Consider the following 20,468-nt stretch of genomic DNA (forward strand, 5'->3'; position numbering starts at 1 on the left):
GTTCCACAAGATGACAGAGGCTCTACAAAATCCATTATGGAACTAGCCTCTTATTCTCAGCTAGGAAAAATAATTGCCTGACTAGCTTGTTTTCACAACCGCATGCTATCTCAATCTATCCTTGTTTTAAGAAACAACCTGGACAACACAGGCTTGGGAAGGAAAGTTCACTTGATTGAATTGAAAAGGAAACACGGCTTGAGTCCTTTATGATTCTATCACTATCCTTCAGCACCTGCTTGGTTCTGCCTCCCCAAGTGATAATTAAACATGAGAAGTTGGCTGTGTGATCTCAGGCAACAGCTTTTAAAGAGGGTCTGGATCTAAAGAAAGGCAGCAGTCCTGTGTGGGGGTGTCTCACATCTGGTGCCTCCTCATCCAGGTAGCTTAGGGTTGGTAGATGCCTTCAGAAGGGACAAATGGCCAACTGGTTTGCCAGTTCTGTTGGGATGCCTTTACTTTGGGCCTTCTTTCTGAATAGGCTACCATATAATGCTTTTATTTTCTTAATTCTATTATGCGGCTGGAGGGAAGTTGTTCACAACGTACTAAGAGCTGTTTATGTTAATCAGAATGTATCCTCATTATGAAGCCTCTACTTAAGCTGCCCAGAAAAGGGTCACGTGGGTCAAGGGAAGTAAGGGAGATTAGATTTCAGTCCAAATCACCCCAGCGGTGTCCAGCATTGGTTGGATGTTTGACTGGCTTTGCCCCTCTGCGTTCTGTGAACGCTCCTTTTCGGCGGAGACTGTGACGAAGGCCATTCCCAGAAGGAGGAGGGCTACTCTTTCAGTTAAGGCTGCGCAAGTGATGGGATCTCCTTATTGGAAGTCCTTTGTCAGGTGCTGTCATTGAATTCTGAATGATCGCTACCCATTTAATATCCAGGCGATGGAGATTTGGCAATAGAAGAGGTAGAGTCCTTGCTCCGAAAATGTCTTTAAAATTATCCTGTGTTACATATCGATGTGGTTTTTTTCATTCACAAAGCTCTTTGTCATACATGATCTCATTTCATTCTCAAACTATTAAGAAGGCCAAATAGGGATTCTTATTTTCATTTTTAAGAGAAAGAAACAGAGAGTTTCAGGGACTTGCTCAGGGCCGCACAGTTGCGATTGGAACCCAAGGCCTTTGTCTCTACAATAGCCCATCTACTCTCCACACCATCTAGAAGTCAGAAATGGGTTGGGCTTTCCCTGAGTAGCCTGTGAGTTTATTGAGTAGACCCTGAAAGCATGGCTGCAGGAACACACCATGCTTATCAGCAAATCTGATAGCAGAAGAAGTGATATAATCCTATTATGTACAGTAGTTGCCTTCAGTTTCTTAAAGAATTTATGCTGGCCCTGTTGCACCACTTATGCCTAAACCAGCAGCCTGGCCACATCTATTCCCCTCCTCCCTGACCCCTGGGATTGAGGCCATCAGAAGTGAAAAGGGAGTCCTGGGATCAAGTTGGCAAGAGATCATTAGGAACACGAAGTGTGGGTCTTCACCAGCGACTCCAAACCCAAATGTGAAGGCTGGAGGGTAAAGTCAGCAGACGACATACTCCATGCGGGGCAGAGGGCGAGCTGGACAATGCGTGTTTGTAAAAGGGCATCCGGTGCCCAGCATCAGCTGACAGTTGCCATGCTTCTAATCAGGCCCGAGGTTGTCAGATCTTGAGGTGTTTTTCTAAGAGAATCTGCACATCTAGAATTTTAGGCTAATTCTCCTGATTGGATTGTGAAATATTAATGGCCAATTCAAATATTTTTAAACTTACGTGGGTCAAAAAACAAACAGAATCAGTCCTGTAATTCTCTCCTGCAACCTCTTCTCTTGGTATTTGTAAGTAAATAATTTTTGAAGAAATGCACCGGGCCATAAACATGTGGTTAGAAGCGTTTTTATTACCAGCAGTGTCCTATATCTTGTCCACGTTTGTGAGAAAGACAGCCTTTTGGAGCCAGGGTGTATATAGAGCCTCCACATTAGCCCTTTCAGGTGGGATCTGTTTGAATATCCACCTTTCTATTTTTGCACAACAGGTTTTGCATCTCCTCACATCCAGCACCTGGTGGATGAGGCCTTCACGCAAAGGTTTCCCATGGCACCCATAGCCAGCAGGCTGGGGCTGGGGTTATGTGTAGATCCCTGCTCAGTAGCTAACACCACATTTTTCCTTCCCATTCAAGAAAGCATATTGGGGTCTAAATAAGTCAGAATGCTAAAAATATACAAACGCCTTCCATCGACCTTAATTAATTTTTTAAAGAGAAAATTCATCACGAACAATATTCTACCTATCATGGTTCACTTGGGACACAGCTCACAAATTTCAGGATAACATGGTTAAGAGATGTTTTAAAAAATAAAAATAAATAAGAAATATTGCTAAGCTTCTCAGTAGACCAGCATGGTCAATTGGGTTGACTTGCCCAACTCATTCGCCTTTAGGGTATCAGTTACAAGGATCATAGAAAGGTCACCAGAGACACTTGGACTCTTGAGGAAAGATAAAGGACACAAAAGACCATGTTCTCCAAAGTAATCAGTGAGTCTGAACCAAGCCTTCCCGCCTCCTTAACTGGCAACAGGGAGTCAGTCCCCCCTTGAGCTGCTATTTGGATAATGTCAAGTCAAGTGCTGGTCACCAGGGTAGACCAAGAAATAAAGCATTTCCATGCTATTCATATTCTTTGCTCCATGAATTGATCCAGAAGATGCAGAAGCTAACACTAGAGTTTTCCCTGTTACCTCCCACTTTGGAATGATCTGTTTCCTTTCCGTTGCATTAGAAAACGAAAATTCAAGAGGCGGGAATAGAAACCAGATTCAAGAAAGAAGAGAGAGTCAAAGAGGTGACTGGCAATCTGATATAGTATGCCTCCTGGGGGAAAGATGTCTGGATCTTAAAGGCAGATTATGACAAAATGAGAGCAGAAGCAAGTCTATTTTTTTTCTAGGTCGCCACAGGGAACCAATCTAACCTATTTACAAGGGTCTCAGGGGAGCTCTGTTTAAATAGCTATTTTGTCACCATCCTTTTCGTCATCTTCCATGATCACTTTGGGTCTCTCGTCCCTGAGCAGTGTCATACCTGCAAAACAAAGCACCAATCTGCAATTAAGTGCCTCTAATTAAAATATTAGACAACCTTACAGCGTAGACACAGCACACAGGAGCATGACAACCCAAAAGCCCTTTAGCATCTGCAGAGCTAAGTGTTAAAGGTGCCAACAGAAAGAGGGAGCCGGGTGGCCTTATTTGGCCTTCCCAGAGGAGCTGTGACTCAGGCAGGACACCGCTCTGGTTACCAGGAGACACTAACCTGGGAGTCAGAGGCAACTTTTACCCCCGTGTCTGTGTTCTGCATTTAAGTTCACAGCACAGTTGGATGAAAAGCAAACGGGTTTTGGAGCCCAACTGCTTCGGACCTCTCATTCTGTCACTCACTTGATCTGTGTTGGGCCCGTGAACACTTTCACACCTGAATTTTCCTGGGTGTAAAATGACCACACTGATACTGATGTGAAGGGCTATTGTGCCCATTGAACAAGAAGCTCGTCCAGGGCTGAGCACAGCACCATGCCTGTGAGCAGCTGAGTCCGCTTCTCCCTTCCTTTTATTTTATACCTTTTTGTTTCATTTGTAAAGTTTATTTATTTTGAAAGGGAGAAAGAGCATGAGCAGGGGAGGGGCAGAGAGAATAGGAGAGAGAGAATCCCAAGCAGGCTCCGCACTGTCAACACACAGCCCGATGCAGGGCTTGAACTCACAAACCGTGAGATCATGACTTGGGCCGGAACCAACAGTCAGACACGTAACCGGCTGAGCCACCCAGGCGCCCCATCCCTTCCTTTTACACTTGCTAGTTCACTTCTTTGCAAAGAACGGGTCAGCAGCATAAAGTCAAAATCAACTACATTTTAACATCTAGGGGAAATATTGAGCAGAGGCTCTGAACATGCCATTTCTGTGTGTCAGTGCTGGTAGGCGCTAAACTTTACGTGGTTCAGAGCAAAATGAGAAACTCAAGAACGGGCTGTGAGTTTTTGTAAAGTTCTGTGACTACCATTTAAAAAAATTGTTCTTGGGGCGCCTGGGTGGCGCAGTCGGTTAAGCGTCCGACTTCAGCCAGGTCACGATCTCGCGGTCCGTGAGTTCGAGCCCCGCGTCGGGCTCTGGGCTGATGGCTCAGAGCCTGGAGCCTGTTTCCGATTCTGTGTCTCCCTCTCTCTCTGCCCCTCCCCCGTTCATGCTCTGTCTCTCTCTGTCCCAAAAATAAATAAACGTTGAAAAAAAAAATTGTTCTTTATTTTGAGGTGACTCTTTTTCTCCTTTTGGGTATTAAAATATCCTTTCTTTTCTGTGTCTCCCTCTCTCTCTGCCCCTCCGCCGTTCATGCTCTGTGTCTCTCTGTCCCAAAAATAAATAAACGTTGAAAAAAATTAAAAAAAAAAATATCCTTTCTTTTATGAAATTTTAGGCATGTCAGGTGGTTAGTTTTTTAGCATCTTACTAGGCAGAATCCAAAGTTGGTATCCCTATGTTGGGCTCCAATATATTTTCTTTTTTAAGAGTTTACTGATCGTTGAAATTCAGAAGCCTAAGCACAATTTTCTGGACTGATCAGACCAGTTAAGACCATCCAAGGAGGTCTGGGTGGGTCTGTTCATCCTGTGAATTGTGAAGTAGGGTCATTTTAATAAAAACACAAAGGAGGGTATGATTCAAGGCCAGTCCTCCGTGATTTCTGTCATCTCATCCCAGCCAACCACAGTGCCTTGCCCCACTCCCACCTTCTCATAATTAGAATCCTTTCGGTTCATTAAGCATTTCAGAAAGATCTAAACATGAGGGTAGAAAGCTGTGCACCACAAGAGGCCTTTCTACAACACTGGACTCCATTCAACAGCGGCAAATTAATGAAAACTATGTGTTGATCTTAATGACTATTCATTTGATTCAGTTCCTAGTTTGTTCATATGGGTTCTTTACCAATTAGCTGATATTTATTGGAGGAGAAAAACAATTTCAGAAGTCTGGTTGAAAATGAGGATTTTGCATAAATCACTTAGGAAACACAGTGGGAGATATTTTCTCTTATACCCGCTGCAAAGAGGTTTGGATTTTTCCTTGGAATTAAGGCTATCGTGGTAGGAGAACATACAGTTAACTATGCTAATCCCCCAAACTTTCCATCTTAATTTCCTTGATATCTTTTCACATCAAGCCAAATTTGAGGTGATTCAAAGTGGACAAGAGCGTTTAAATTCCCAGATCTCAGTCAACTTTCTGATTATTTGGGGTATCCTTGAAACCTAGTTGTACAAGCATCTGGGCAGGAAAAAAAAGTCTTGGGATTCCAGGGAAAGGAGGAGCCTGTGTAACCATCAAGGTCAGCCCTTCCCAAACTAGGCTAGGCTTTCCACAGGGACACAGGAGATAATTTCAAGTGGAAAGTGAACTAGCATTTACATTAATATAGTTAAGCCTTAAAATAATGTCTTACAATGAAAAATACATATTGCGGCTCATCAAAATCTTGATTTCATGGCTATCATTGTTTAGGATGAGCCTTAAATCAGTAACATCTATGTCATCACTGCATTCTGCTTGATTCTTCATATTGTCAGCTTTGTTCATTTGATGATGAATGAGGTTTGATAAACACTGGTCTGTGATTTAACCCAGTCCTGAGCCTATGTTCTCCCATGGGAAACAGAGGTATGTTATTGAAGAAATGTACTCTAGAGCCAGAAAGCTTTGTCCTGGTGGTCATTGAACTTTGAACAAGTCATTTAACCTGTCTGAGCCTCAGTTTATTCATTTGCAAAACTGGAGAAAAAAATAAATCATATCTCCCTCAGGGGGTGACACTGCCAGGTAGATTTAGACCAACGTTCTTTTATGCTTCAAGCACACTTTTACGTGAACCTCCATTAAAGCACTTTTCACATTGTAGGAATCATTGGACAATACATCCATCACCCCTACCCCCTACTGAACTCTTGGGTTCTTTTTTTTTTTTTTCTTTAAATTTAATTTATTTATTTTGAGAGGGTGGAGAGGGGCGGAGATAGAGGGAAAGAGAGAGAATCCTGAGCAGGCTCTGCACTGTCAGCACAGAGCCTGATGAAGGGCTCAGACTCACGAACCATGAGATTGTGACCTGAGCTGAAATCGAGTCAGACGCTTAACCAACTGAGCCTGCCTGGCCAAGAACTGTGAGGTTCTTAAAGGATATCCTAGCATCTAGCAGGGGACTTGGGATACAGTAGGGACTTAGAAAATATCAGTTCCTACCTTTCCATTCTCTGTGTAGGAGAGTTTAAGGAACTTGCCTGTTTGTTAGAAACTCGTATGTTTTTAAGGCCAAAGCTGTCAGTCCAAGGTCTCTAAGGGCCAACCAATTAGCCTTGCAACAAGCTGTTTTAGGCCATGATTCCACTCAGAGCTGGTCACCTGCATTATAGATGTATGCCTCTAATTCAAGGAAGCCAGGGCTGAGATGCCACCTGTCCTGGCAAACCACACCAGAGAGAATACTATTCCCAGAAAAACAGAAGAGGTGTCACTTTCAAAGGACATATCAGTCTCCTTTCTACAAGCACATTAGTGAGCTTTGATCTCCAAATATTTACAGCTCGTGGGCCAATTTTCCAAGCGACTTCTCTTCAATGCTTCCAGCCTCGTTATTCTTTACTTTCCTGGTTCCTTTTGCCACAAACCTTAGCTAAAGACTTCTTTTTCTTTTAAGCAGGTCTCGGCTATTAAGATCTTACTAATCACAGTCCTATGCACCCTGCCATGCAGTCACCAAGATGGGGGGCTCTGGCAAATGTGGGCCAAGTTGGGAACAGACCTGGGTTGGCAAGGAAGTCAGAGATGACTCCTCACTAAGGAGTTGTCTGGCAGTTGGAACCCATCAAATAAGCTCATTAACCTAGGGGAATGAAGGCAGTTAGCAAGAGATTTAGAAGAGAGAGATAATCCTTGTCCGGTCTTCACTTGCCAAGGGCTAATGAGAGGAGATGTCTCCAGAGTGCATTTGTCTGTGAGTTCCTCTCAACACCCTTATTAGAACCAATATGAGTTTCTCTGAACATCTGCCGAAGGCTCTATCCTTATCAGCTTAACTAGCATTTCGATTACTGCCAAATCTTTAGATACTAAAAGGCTCTTCAAAAATAAAGTGCTTCAGCTAATATGCTAATAAAAACTAGAATCATAGAACACTATCTATAATTGCAAATACAACACAGAGATTTGCTGATCCTAGGAATTCCATAATGTGTGTAGAGTCCGTGGATATACAGCCTCTCTTTCCAGCTCTGTGTACTTTGCCCTGTTTGATAAACACTTTTTAAAAATTCAGCTCGGAAGCTGCTCTCCTAAGATGTAGATATTGGGATGTAGGCAGCATCCATTGCTTAAATAAACAGGGCTTAACATTTTAGGAAGTCCTTTGAATCAGTAGATTTATATGGAGAGGTAAAAACACTTGCAGCTAGGAAAATTCTCACTTTTAGAAATGGTTTGAATAATCTCAAGGAATGTAAGATTGAAGAGAATGGAGGGGAACTCACATTTATTGAGGACTTTGAACAATCCAGGATCTGTGCTAAGTGCTTTATATACTTTATTTAATTTTGTTAACAATTCTGGGAAACAGATTTTTATGGTCCTCCATTCAGAAATGCATGAAATGAAGGAGGCTCTTTTGTTTGTGCTGGTTGCCCAGGCTCACAAAGCTAGGATGAGCAGAACCAGAGATCAAACTTAGTCCTTTCTGATCGCAAAGCCCATGTTCAATGCCTCTGCTAAGGTGACTCTATGCCCATAAATATTTTGTTCCTCGATCAAGTCTTCCCCTAGAAGAACTTCAATAAAAACAAATACAGGAATGGGTAAAGAAATAAAATCTCCTAATAGAGAACTTGGAACTGCAGAATTGTGACTGGCAAATAGAATATCAAATCAACAGATCCTTATTGAGCACTGCTGTATAGAAGGGACTTGGCTAGACAGCAAGGTCAATACCAGCAACATAGAGCAATCACAGGCCAGTTCTCATGAATTCATCAAATTTAAGTCAATTTAAAGAAGAGCTACAAAAATAGCAGCAAGAACGATGAAAACTATACTGAAAGATGACAGTCTCAGTTTGCATGCCCATCTACTACAGAGTTAGTTACGGACAGAAAAGATTCATTTTGGACTTGGAGGGGTCTGTTAGCAGAGACTTTGGTTGAGTCTTGAAAGGTGACTAGAACTGGGACAGAGGCAGAGCTTGGGGGAAATGTGTGATGGATTGGAGGTTCATTGCAGGCATATGAGAACACGTTTGAGGCAGTTCAGAACCTGTCACTTGGTCCTTGGTCCATTTCTTCAGAGAAATGCCTCCTCAATGCTCCATGCGTCCTTGCCTGGCTCTGCTCCACAGAGATCAGTGGCCTTGTCTGTATCCCTGACTGCCTATTTATGATTGAGGTGTCTTTCAATTTTTTATTAAATAAAATAATGGGGAAACATAGTCCTATAGCAACAAAATCTCATCTCCTCCCTAAGTGTCCCTTCTGGATTGCCATAGAGCTGAAAGTCCCAACTATCCACCCCAGTATGACGTAAGGCAGACCTGGATTAGAGCCCCAGCTCTGCTGCGTCACTGCGTTGGATCTTGAGCATAATTTGATCCATTTATCTGTCCTCCTAATCATCCCATCTCAATCCAACCAATCAACCAAGCACCTACCTCTCCATCAATGTCATCCACAGAAGACTTTAAGTTACATACATTCTCTTTCAGCTTTTTTATGTGAAGGGACCTAATAGGTCCTTTCTTGTGTTACTCAGCTGATTTAAACAAAATCCACAAACATACTGAACTCAGTACCTAACATTTAGTAGAGTCTCAATAAACATTAGTACATTTTCTTCTCTGCCACCCCCTCCAAATATCTATGTAAAACACACACTCACACATGTGACTCACTCAGTCACATGTATAAGACTCGCTCAGTCTTATAACCTAATCGTGAATGTATATGTCTTTTTCCCCAACCTGCACTTAACATTCTCAGGGACAAGACTACACTTCATACATTAGCTGCCTTATATAGCCTGGGGTGGTGTACACAGTTCAGCAAGACTTTTTGGTTTGATTTGACACATATGAAGGTGGTTATCATTATTTCTGAATCTCCCTTTCTCTCTCTCTCCCTCTCTCTTTCTCTTGTTTTAAACATTTGGTCAGTATATCCAGGCGTCTTGGGAGAATCATCTATCAGTCATAGGATGCATGATTCATGGAAGACTAGGGAGGGGGATATTTCAACTCTTTTCAAGGACCCACTGACATTTCTATTTCATTGGCTCAGTGAACTTGACCAATCCTGCTGAAGCACGAGTAATGCTCTGAACCTCCCCCGGCTCCAACTCAGCCCTGGGGGAGCTGCCGGGGAAGGTAAACGTGAAAGGCAGCCATACATGCTCCTCTTCCCCAGAGCACTGCTGTGTGACACAGACTGCTGGGCCAGGACAAAGGCCATGCCCGTGGCAGTTCCAGATGGTAAGGCTCTTGACCTGTTCCCATCACCCCCTGCAAATGCCTTGCACCAGCTCTTTTACCTGCTGCAAAGGGGGACACATGCAGGGCAGGTGTGTCTTTTCTCCTTGGTTTTTTCTGTTCCAGGTCAGTGTTATGAACAGCTGGACTCATTTTGCCCTTTGGATGTCTCTCTTGAACATCGTATCTTTGAATGAAATGTTCTGAAAGCACACCTGCATGGTTTGGGGAACAAATGGGGAAACAGGGTCAAACACATATATCCTACTACGTAAGGACTATGCCTTCATATTTGCACACATACCTAGTGATGGTAGTCAATATATCTTTTCAAACTTATTTTAAACAATCGTTTCAATATTAAGAATTAGTCTCTGTTGAGGCAACACTAGCGAACATCCTCTAAGTAAAGGGTTTTACGTGCCTGATTTTATGTTAGCCTCAGAAAACACTGAGGAATTTAGTATTACCATCACCGTCACACATCTGAGGAAAACGAGGCACCGAAATATACCCACCGCAGCCCAGCTCCCAGGGGTCAGGGCCAGGAATTGAGCCCAGGTTTGCCTGCCTCCCAGGGCCATCCTGGCTAGAGCAATGCATCATTTGTTGTTCTGCAGGCCACATGCTTCACTCTTCAGTGTCTTGCCTGCCTTCTCACCTCTCCCACATGTGAAATTTCTCTCCATCATTTAAAGACTCTCTGAAAGCGGCCTCTTCTAGGGAACTTTCCACAACCCCTTGCCCAGGCTGAGCTCCTGGAGTCTTTATGTAAGGACCTCATTACTTACATAAAGCAATTATTTTACTTTTACAAAAGTAAACAACTTTTACATAAAGTTGTTATTTCTTCCTGCATATTTCAGCTATTTAGGTGCTTCTGTTTTGTCTTGTAAAACTGAAAGTTCCTTCCCAGGAAGCTCTGGCTTCTATTTGTTTTGTAGCCCTCCAAGTGAGTCATGAGTGGAAAGAACACTAAATACATGACCCAGAGGGAAGGAGAAAAGGAAAGAAGACCAAACAAAACTGTTGGGAAACAGTATCACACCTCACACACAAGGTTGTTAGAGAGACACGTTAGACAACGTGTTCGTCAAACCATTTTGCTTTTTCCTGGGCACACAGAGAGTCTACACTTCTCAGCCTCCCTTGCAGTCCGGTGAAGTTTGGGACTGAAGGATGCGAGCTGTGCCCCTTTTGGGCCTGCCAATCTCGCCCTCTGTTCTGCGCCCCTCCCCACTTCATCCCTGTGCCTGCTGGATGCTGAGGCTCACGGTGACTTTGAAAGCCATGTGCTGGTGACATGCAAACTGCCACCAGCCAGAATCCTGGGATTACTGTTTGGAGCAGAACCTGCTTTTGCAACTTGCACTATTGATAAGTGAAAAAAAAAAAAAAAACCCAAAACTTGTGCCATTAACATTTTGTAATTCATTTGTTACAGCAGCTGGCCATATTGTCATGAAGACAGATGTAGGGATAGTACCAGTGATTTAAAAACACCCAAGTATTTAAGGAAACGTTGTAAGACCAATGTGATCTACAGCAGCGGTTCCCTTTTACAGATGTGCGAACTGAACTCATTGTCCGTTACCTGGTATGAAAGGTGGGATGTGCAATGCCGGTGTATCTTTTCTTCTTGGTTTTTTTTGGTCTGACTCAACATTCAGGGCAACCTGCACATTTTTTCCCTTTCTTGGCTTCTTTTTGAGATCACAGTCCTTAATGAACTGGTCTGAAAGGTCATCTGATATTGAGGGGATGCAAAATAAAAAAGAATGTGATGTGAATAAGGGTTGCTCATAAACTGGTTGGTTTCCAATCACTTGCGGGAGCCATTTGGTCTGAAAAGGAAAATTATTTATATATTTTGGCCTAGTCTACATCAAACTTTAGGAGCCTTGCACAAATACACAGTAAAACAGAAAACTGGAATATTCTACAAAACGCCAAAGGGGATGGATAATCAAAGCAAAAGAGAACTTTAAAATATAATTAGGCAAGCCACAGAGTGGGTGTGAGTTAAATTTGTGATGGGAGAACAGGTTCTCTGTGCTAAATGCTCTTTCTTAACTTCTTTTCCTCAAGGCTTGCTCTCTTGAAGACTCCACGGGTCAGGATGGAGCCAGGCATGCTCTTCAGTCTTGTAGTAAAGTTCTCTGCAAATTCCTCACCCACCTCCATTCCTGTGGCCAGGTGGTCACCCGGATGATTCATACTTGCCTTCAGCATTGGTGTCTTGTTTCACCGCACACTGGCATTGCAATTCTCCCATTTGCCCATCTCAACCCCAGGTCCTCCTGCCCTCTTACTCAGCTTTTTACCTTTCTCAGTGCCCGGAGCTTGTGAGGCTCTGCATCACATCCATCAGATGCCAGGGTACACAATTAATCCAGTCTGATCACTCCTCGCCCATTATTTTCTTTGCTCCATCTGACTCCTCAATGTTTTTGTTGATGGTGCACTCCTCTGAGCTCCTCTGTCATTGTTCTAGCACCTGTTTATTCCATAATGGTTTCTCTCCTGCTCTAGAAAGAGGCTACATGGAAATTAAGGATTATGTCCTTTTAATAATTTTAGTCTTAGTTGCCTCTCCCTCCAATAAATGCATGTTGAATGGATAAGTGATGTTGGACTGATCGCAGTTCAGTTGCTGACTCTGTCCCCTGTTAGTTCTGAGAATTTGGCCCTCACTTTCTAGGAACTTTGATATCGTCTCAAATTTTTAAATGGGGATAATATTAAATCAGTGTGTGTGTGTGTGTGTGTGTGTGTGTGTGTGTGACAGAGAGAGAAGACTACATTTGTTAATGTTGGTAAAGCAGTTGTTACATTTGATATATCTCAAATCCTCAAAAAAAATTGACTCTGGCCATTGCTCACCCCCTGACACCTTCTATAAGATCCAAAGAAAGCCCACCTCCCACCCCATCTCTGTAAGTCTTTCCCAGTCTTAGGTATCCTTTCTCAGCTTCTGGGTAGCTGCAGGAGTTTTGCTCATGTAACACCTTTTCTGCATATATCTTCTCTGCCATCTTTGATGACAGGTATCTTGTGTTTCTATCTCCTTACAGCAATTAATAAATATTTGTCGGATGTATGCTTGAATGAATGAACTCAAACATGTTATATATAAGGAGATAGTCTGTTAGGGTTCAAAGAAGCCATAGACAGTGAAGAAATTCACTCTGACCTGGATACAGTCTGGTTACATCTACGGCTGTGAATGAATTTGGGGAAATTCAGGTATTAATTGGATATTTTCAGCCCCTTCCTCTTTTCCCTCCTCCTTTTATTCTCCTTCCTTCCTTCCTTCCTCCCTTCTTTTTCTCTCTGTTTCTCTTTTATGAAAATATTCAGGTCAATGTCTTCAAAACACTGGGGGTTAAATGTGTCAAACCTGTTCACTTCAGTTTTGTGGGTCTAGATATAACCTGTGTCATTCATTCATGCATTTATTCAACAAACGTTGATCAAGTTCCTACTCTATGTCAGGTCTTGAGCAAGATTCTAGGGCTAAAAAGACAAGTAAGAAATGGTCCTTGTTTTCAAGTTGCTGTGATCTATTGGGCTTTATGTCTGGATGGGGTCCTTTGTTTTAGAAAATTCAATATGCGTGAGAAACCTACCAGGAGAAATACTTAGTAACCATACATTATTATGCCTGCATCATCCAAAGATCACAGTATATAACCAAAAAATCAAATAGCGTCATTCCCTTCAGCCATATTTAATAGTAATACATGTTTCCTTTCACCTAAAGGATTTAAATAATTCCATCCAATCATTTCAATTTAACAAATATTTATTGAGATCATATTATATGTAAGGCATTGCACTATTTGCTTTTAGGTTTACATATACAAAAAAAAAAAAAAAAAGAGGTGAGTGGGGAACTTTCCTGAGTACTGCTTATGTACGAGATAATTCCACATCCTTCTAGTGTGTGGCAATGACCAACACCTTCTCTGACTAATCAATGCCTGTGTCTTACCGGTTGTTAAATATTCATATCGTATCCCAAACACATTCTTTCATGTAGTCCTTACACCAAGCCCACAAGGAAGGCGTGCTATTATCTCCAATTTGCAGACGAGGAAACTGAAGTTGGGAAGGCCAGATGAAAAACTAAAGGTTACATTCCTGGCATGTTATGGCACCAAGAGTAAGCCGAGGTTCTTGGGACTATGTTTCATAAGGACTGAAATTACCATTTTAAAAATTTGCTGCCACATAGTACAGTTAACTCCCCCTCCCCCCCATATCATACATACCATAGGCATTTGTTGAATGAATGAATGTTGGTCAGAATGGGTGCTGCCCAGTGGTAGGGCCTCTGGAAGTACAGGCTGGATGTCGACCAGTCATGGGTCACCATTCAACCCGAGGATACGACTCAGTGCACAGTACAGAGAGCAAGACATTTGCTTCAATTTGGACTTTTACTTCCATTGCACTTTTTCCTACTTTTGGAGAAATCCTGAACATAAACTATCTTGATGGCAAATGGGGAGAGGGGAGAGGAGGGGGGACTCATAACCAGGCGAGACATAAACAAAGGCTATGAATATGCAAAAGGCCCATCCATCAAAAGTCTGAATGTCTCATTTTTAGAAATGGGTAGAGGCAGAAATGTTTCTGGTATTTTCATTACAAAGGTTATGCAAAAAGTCAGTTCTGGAAAGGAAACAGATTGACAATAAAGCCGAAAAAGGCTATTTAAAATTCTGTCTTGATAGGCAAAGAGAGATATTTGAAATATTTTATTGCACTGCACATGGGGTGTAAGTGTGCCGGCAAATACTAGAAAGCGGGTCTCCTGCCACATTCCATTTATTGCCTCAGAAATGCTCTGTCTGGGACTCTGTCAGACCCAGAAAAGAGGACAATGCCTTTTCTCTCTTTCTGTAACTCTAATGAACTTCTCTCCAGTGCTTCGGCTAATATTTACATGGCAGACCCCACAGAGCCATGGCTATTTGCCTTTCCAGCTGGTGTTGGCTGTCACCAGAAGGTACGAACGATCAGGTTTCAGGGGGCCTCCCGCTGACTTGCCTGCAAACCGAATGGCGAGAGGATGGCAGAGACACCTCCTTTCTGACTCTCACTACTGACATGCACGCTGCAGCATTTACCTAAGTGCTCACGATGAGGGTCTAGCTTGTCCAGCCTGTCTTCTGAGAGCTCCAGTGGCTGCATTTGCTCAGTGGACATCATCGAAGGAGGTATATCTTCTCCAGCCCTACAGAAGTATAAGAAACAAGACCATTAGTGTGTCTTCTGCTCATTTGCTCACTTATTAAATAAGCATATTTATTGAGCACTTACTACGTTCTCAATTCAATCCCATTTTTCAAGTCTGTTTCTTATGCTTAACTACTAGAAGCTCTAACTTAATATTTAAGGCAAAATAGGGGCTCCTGGGTGCCTCAGTCAGTTAAGCATCCAACTCTTGATTTTGGCTCAGGTCATGATCTCTCGATCGGATATCGAGCCCTGTATCAGGCTCCATGCTGACAGTGCAGAGACTGCTTGGGACTCTCTCTCTCTCTGCCCCTTCCCTGCTTGTATGCATGTGCATGAATGTACGCTCTTTCTCTCTTTCTCTCAAAATAAATAAACATGAAAAAAGATTTAAGTCAAAATAAATGAAACACACACATACATGGATATAACTGCCATTCATCAAACGTTCAATATTTATTCCTCTTTCAGAAGCACTGTGGGAGTTTCTGAATGAATACTTGTCAATTCTGAATTAGAAATGAGTTAGCTGAGACTTACAGAAATCTTGATTAAATCTTGTCTATATATTCTGTTGAGTTCTGCAAAGTAGGATTATGTCTACTTCATAGATGAAGAGAGCAAGAATCAGAAAACATAATTTCTTTAGTTATGCAATTATTAAATAGCCAAGATCCAATTATTAAATAGCCTGGGTCCAAACCCAGTCCTGAAGATTTCCATTAGATGCCCAAGACTCTTAAAACAGTGATTCCTTTGAACCCAAATTGAATCAGCCTTCTGGTTTTCTATCATGACATACTACAAAGTATAGCATGTAATGTATAAATGTATAGTATAAAGTAATTATAAGGTAATAAGATTTTTTCCCTGCCCGTATTATAAGGTGGTAAGGAAAAAATCTAGGTCTTGAAACGGATCTTTATTATTTTCTCCCTAGAGATTTCTGACATTAAAGCAAGTCTGTTTCCCCCTCCCCCTCCCCCATTTTCTTAGACCACAAATCCATTGAACTTTCAGAGCTATTAGTTGTAGTCATTCTCCAGGAGTGGAAATCCAGAATGGACATATGTCAAGTCTGAATGAGAAATGCATTACTTGAGATTTATAGAATCTGCCTTGATTCTATTTCTTTCTGAAAATTTATTTCTCACTTTCTATCATAACAAGAATACTTACAGACAAAAAAGATTAAAATGGCCCAAACTGATCCTCTGTTCTTGAGATTCCTGGATCACTGGCATGCAGACGAACACAGAGACCAGTTGTGTTAACATTTCAAGCTCATAGAATTAGTTCAACTCAGTTGTCTTCTGAGGAATAAGCCAGTTTTCTCCAGGAAGGCTGGAGGGCCTCTCCCCCTACAAGCTGAGATCATTGCATAGCAGATGGAGCTATTAACGGATTACTTGAACCCGGCTTTTAGTGTCATTCTGAGCAGACTGACTATACTGAGTGACTTTAGCAGAAATCAATTCAGACCATTGTTTTAATGTTTGTATAAAGACTGCCAACTCCCTGGGACCATAAGGAAGTATGCTGTTAACTTGGGTGGTTACCGCCCACCTGCTCAAGTAGAGAGGAAAGCTATTGGACCATCAGTCGGGATGAGTGGGCTCAGTGCTGAGGTCTCGAGGGAAAGTTGCAGCCTCAAATACGGCCTGTGCGCCTTAACCAATCCAATCTTCACTCTGGGCAGAAAGTCACAGGCCCCGTCATTGACTTGATGCTGAAAATCACCCCATCGAGGATCTAGTCCAGTGTTCATTTAGAAGGAGAACTGAGGCTTGAAGAGGTTGAAGGGACCTATCATTAGTTACACACTTAGAGTCAGAGCCGTCATTTGACCCTAGGCTCCTACTCTCTGTTCTAGGTCTTATCTGGCAATGGTCCCCCTCTCCTTCTCTCCAGCCAGAGTAAGCTTTCTTTTCTTTGTACTTGAATCATATGACTGCTCCTGTGTGCTCAATAGCTGGTTATTTAACTCGAATCTGAGCTTTCAAGTTCACATGGATCTAGGTTGAATCGCAGCTCTTCAAAAAGAGGTATGACTTTGATTCAGTAGCTAAATGTTAATGAGGTAGTGGGGGTAAATGGAGCCCAAGTAACCATGTCATCATTTTTTCCCCTTTTTTCTACAAGCTACAGCTGCTATGATAGAATTAGCAAAGGCTAGCCTCTTTGTGGTGCACTGAGGGATGGGCCCCGGGGTCACAGGTCCCTCTCTGTCCTCCTATCCCATTCTTACCCTCACTTTTCTTACCTGTAAAATAGAGGAAATCGTATCTACCTCATAGAGTTACTATAAAGGTTAAATGGAATAGCTCCCTGCTTTGCACATCGCAGGTACTGAGTGAATGGTAGTCATTATTATGTAACATCTCTACCATACCGGATGACTAGCTAATGAAGACCAGCTTGTTTAGCTAAAAAATTATCAAACCTTTCATTTTCATCTAGATGCTGAACCATGGGCGGGCTAGCCTTCATCTATCTGAACAAAACGGCTTTCACGGTCCTGGATGTGTGAGAGAGAAGCCTTCCCTTAGCAGGTGAATTGTCCAAGTGTTGGAAGTCCCTGGACAAGGTGAGGGCACCTGCTTCTTTCCCAAGATAGTACCTCGTGTCTGTAGGGGAAGCAACACTATTTTATTCATTCATTTATTTATTTACTTACTTTAAACTTTAAACTTTTTTTTTTTTTTTTAAGAGAGAGAGGGAGAGAGTGCTAGCAGGGAGGGGCAGAAAGAGAAAGAGAGGGAGAGAGAAAGAGAGAGAGAGAATCCCAAGCAGGCTCCATGCCCAGCATGAGCGACTGAGTCACCCAGGCACCCCAGAAATACTGTTTTAAACCAGTGTGATTGCAAGCATGCAGTGCTGGGCCGGGCCAGCAAGCTTCTGTTTGTTATGGGGCTGAAAGATGGTTTCCAGATTTGGGGTTTTAGGTCACAACAATAGCCTGTGCTGGGCAGGGTTGAGTTTTGCCCAGGGGATTAGAGGATACTGCTATCACGGATGATGTCATTAAGATCTTTTTGGCAGAAAACCTTCACACAAAGAAAGGAACAAGTACTCGAGGAGAGAAAAGTTTGGTTTAGCATCACCTTCTTGGTAACTGTCATTTTACCTGTCTGTTGAATGTTAGTATAAGATGACCCCCTCTCCCTACTCACTCGTCATTTCCCTCCTGGTGAATAAGGAGTGCTCTGTGTGATTGAGCCACTGTAAGACACGAGCCAGTCTAATGAATGAACTAAGAAATGATTTCTGCCCCTGCTCATGCTTTAATTCAGCCTCCCCATCCCAAGCACCAGCAAAGGGACCCTGCGCTTGTCATGCTGCCCTGGAAGGTTGTATCATCTCCCTCAGCAGCTCACCGTAATTTGGGAATGTTCTTAGTGCTGGCTCTTTCTTTCATACCTAAATACCTGGGTGTTCAGATTCTAACCAAGGGACTAGGGCCTCATGAGATGCCTTGGGGGTGTTACATAAACTGTTCTCTAGTACAAAGATTTGTCACCCTCTCACATTCTTCTTGCTGTTGATTGCACGTTCAGTGTCTCTGAATTTTAACACTCACACACAGTGTTGATTTGGATAATATCAAACTGCCCACCCTCACCTGAAAAGCCTTCCTCCCCACCCCCCCACAGAGAGACACTTGTAAATGCAAACACCACCTAGAGAAGAGATATATTAACTGACATCACACAATGCACAGGGGCACCAGTGCATTTAATGATAAAAGTCACCTTCTCTTTTGAGAACAGGAACCGGAAGATCAGGGACCTGGGAAGGAAGCCCACCAAATTGCAGGAGGACAGCCAAGCCAGAGTGGGCTGCTGAAGCTGAGGACAATGTGGGGGCAGGGGGGCCTCCACCAGCCCAGAGCCGGTTCCTACTTTGGGGACAGTAGTGCTATTTCCTCATGTTAAAAAGATTGGTCAGTTCAGTTTGAGGTCAGAAGCAGGTCTGGGCATTTTGCCTTTTTTCTCAACACTGAGTAAGTAAGTTTCTTGGCTGGATGTTAGAATATGTAGTTTAACTCAAGGTCACTGACATCAAGCATTTGGCCCTGTGAGGCAATACGGGGTAGAAGCAAATGTTTGGTTACTTGTACTGGTCTCTAGCTGGGTCCACTTGGGGAAATTGTATGTCCTCCTGGAAACTTAGTTTCCGCATCTGTAAAATGGGTTGATGGTGGCTCTTTCTCCAGGGTTGAGGGTATTCACACAGCGTGTCTAAAGCTTCTAGCCCAGATCTCAGTGGACGCTGACACTTTAAAAAGTGTGCGTTGCCTTGTTTGTTCTTTTCATCCTTATTAAATTGAACCGTTGGAAACGTCTCCTTGTCCCATCTTTGGCCTTCTTTGAAGCTAATCATGAGATTAGAACAATCCAAGGTACAAACCAACGCAGACACCCCTTTCCAAGTCTTGGGAATATGGTACTACTGATTCTCAGAAGCGAGCGGACGCAGCTTAACTGAGGAAATTCTAAAGAATTCTGAAGAATTTCCCCCAAAGTAATCATCCCTGGATTGATTTGATGGAATAAAAAGTTAGAAGGTTATGTCCACAGCCCAATGTGGTGTCTGATTATATAAAATCCGTATCCTTTGTCAAATCTCTTTTTAGCCTGAGGATTTAATTCAGGTCAAAAAGTACTACGTTTTAAAATCAGGTTTGTTCATTAAAAGACTAAATTTGCAGTATTCCTCAAGGAGTGAGTCTTACTTGAAGTAGGGCATGGAAAGGTGTTTTTGGCAAGCACAGCCTCCCCAGCCTTAGAAGATGAGCCTTCCCACAATGTGCGAATATGTGGACATATCAGTGTTCATCTCGAAACTTAGCAATTTAGTTTGCGAGAATTCTGACTCTACAGAATTCAGAACTCCACCTCCTTTAGAAAAAATGTCTTGAAAATGATGACTTTTCCAGCTCCCCATCTAGCCCCAGCTTAGTCTTGCTCCAGAAAGCATACCCCCGCCCCCGCCCCCTTCCCTGCCCCTTCACCACCAGCTGCCGCCTCCTTTGTCCCAGCGACCATAAAGAAGCAGTAACTTATTGAAAATTTGCTTTCCTTGCTGCAAACGTTCTTGGAGTAAAAATCTGAAGCACTTACCAATCAGTGCAGGCTCTGGGATGAGAAGGTGAGAGAAGGGGAGGGCAAGCCTCCTCCCCAAGCTGGGCCGGCTTCTCTGCAGCAGTGGCTGCTGCTGGGCTCCAGCTCCTCTTATCAAGGGACCAGCTGCCGCTGTTGCCATGGGGATGCTCCGTTTCACAGGCGCCAGGGCAAGGGGGATGGAGAGGGGAAGACGATAATCTCGCTGCCACTGCTCCGACTGCAATAATTGTCCATTACAAAACACAATACAGAGTGGTACTTTGAGTTCCCAGTGTGCAAGGCTGGAGGAATCCAGACAAGCCAGCTAGACCCTCTAATCCCTGAAACAACCCGATGCAGTAGGGTTTTTTGGCCTGACTTTGCAAATACGGTAGCTGAGGCACAGTCAGGTTAGGTGACTTGCCCGAAAGGTGCTACAGCTGATTTTAATTCTCAAATCTACTTGAGTTTAAATACCACAAGGCACTTTCACTCACCACCGGGGCCCGGGTGAGAAGAATAGTAGCAATGGCTGACATTTCCATAAGGCTTCCCAGGTG

At 43.0% G+C, this 20,468-nt stretch overlaps 1 protein-coding gene across 2 annotated transcripts; it reads right to left on the reverse strand.

Annotated features, from left to right (window-relative positions):
* Nucleotides 1-1,878: 1,878 nt before the first annotated feature.
* PPP1R17 (protein phosphatase 1 regulatory subunit 17) lies at nucleotides 1,879-20,235 on the reverse strand. Of its 2 annotated transcripts, XM_086693159.1 has the most exons (6): nucleotides 19,927-20,235; nucleotides 15,983-16,040; nucleotides 14,695-14,801; nucleotides 11,154-11,306; nucleotides 9,622-9,774; nucleotides 1,879-3,088 (listed from the first exon to the last, which is right to left on the reverse strand). In XM_086693159.1, the coding sequence occupies exons 1-6, from the start codon at nucleotides 20,066-20,068 to the stop codon at nucleotides 3,009-3,011; spliced, it is 693 nt and encodes a 230-aa protein (XP_086549285.1). In that variant the 5' UTR covers nucleotides 20,069-20,235; the 3' UTR covers nucleotides 1,879-3,008. The 2 variants fall into 2 exon arrangements, with proteins under 2 accessions (XP_086549285.1, XP_025785760.1); XM_025929975.2 differs by lacking the exon at nucleotides 15,983-16,040 and having other exon boundaries at nucleotides 19,927-20,028.
* Between the last annotated feature and the right edge of the window lie 233 nt (nucleotides 20,236-20,468).

The sequence above is a fragment of the Puma concolor genome, chromosome A2 (assembly GCF_028749965.1).
Source record: "Puma concolor isolate L17-30 chromosome A2, mPumCon1.1.hap2, whole genome shotgun sequence".
NCBI lineage: Eukaryota > Metazoa > Chordata > Mammalia > Carnivora > Felidae > Puma > Puma concolor.

Excerpts from the sequence above, each read along its gene's own strand:
- PPP1R17 (XM_086693159.1), bottom strand. The coding sequence starts at position 20,068 with ATGGCAACAGCGGCAGCTGGTCCCTTGATAAGAGGAGCTGGAGCCCAG. Across the intron at positions 9,775-11,153 it reads CATCCCACCTTTCATACCAG|GTGTGCTTTCAGAACATTTC; the intron begins GTAACGGACAAT and ends CAAACCATGCAG. Across the intron at positions 3,089-9,621 it reads TGTGTCCCCCTTTGCAGCAG|GTATGACACTGCTCAGGGAC; the intron begins GTAAAAGAGCTG and ends TTTGTTTTGCAG.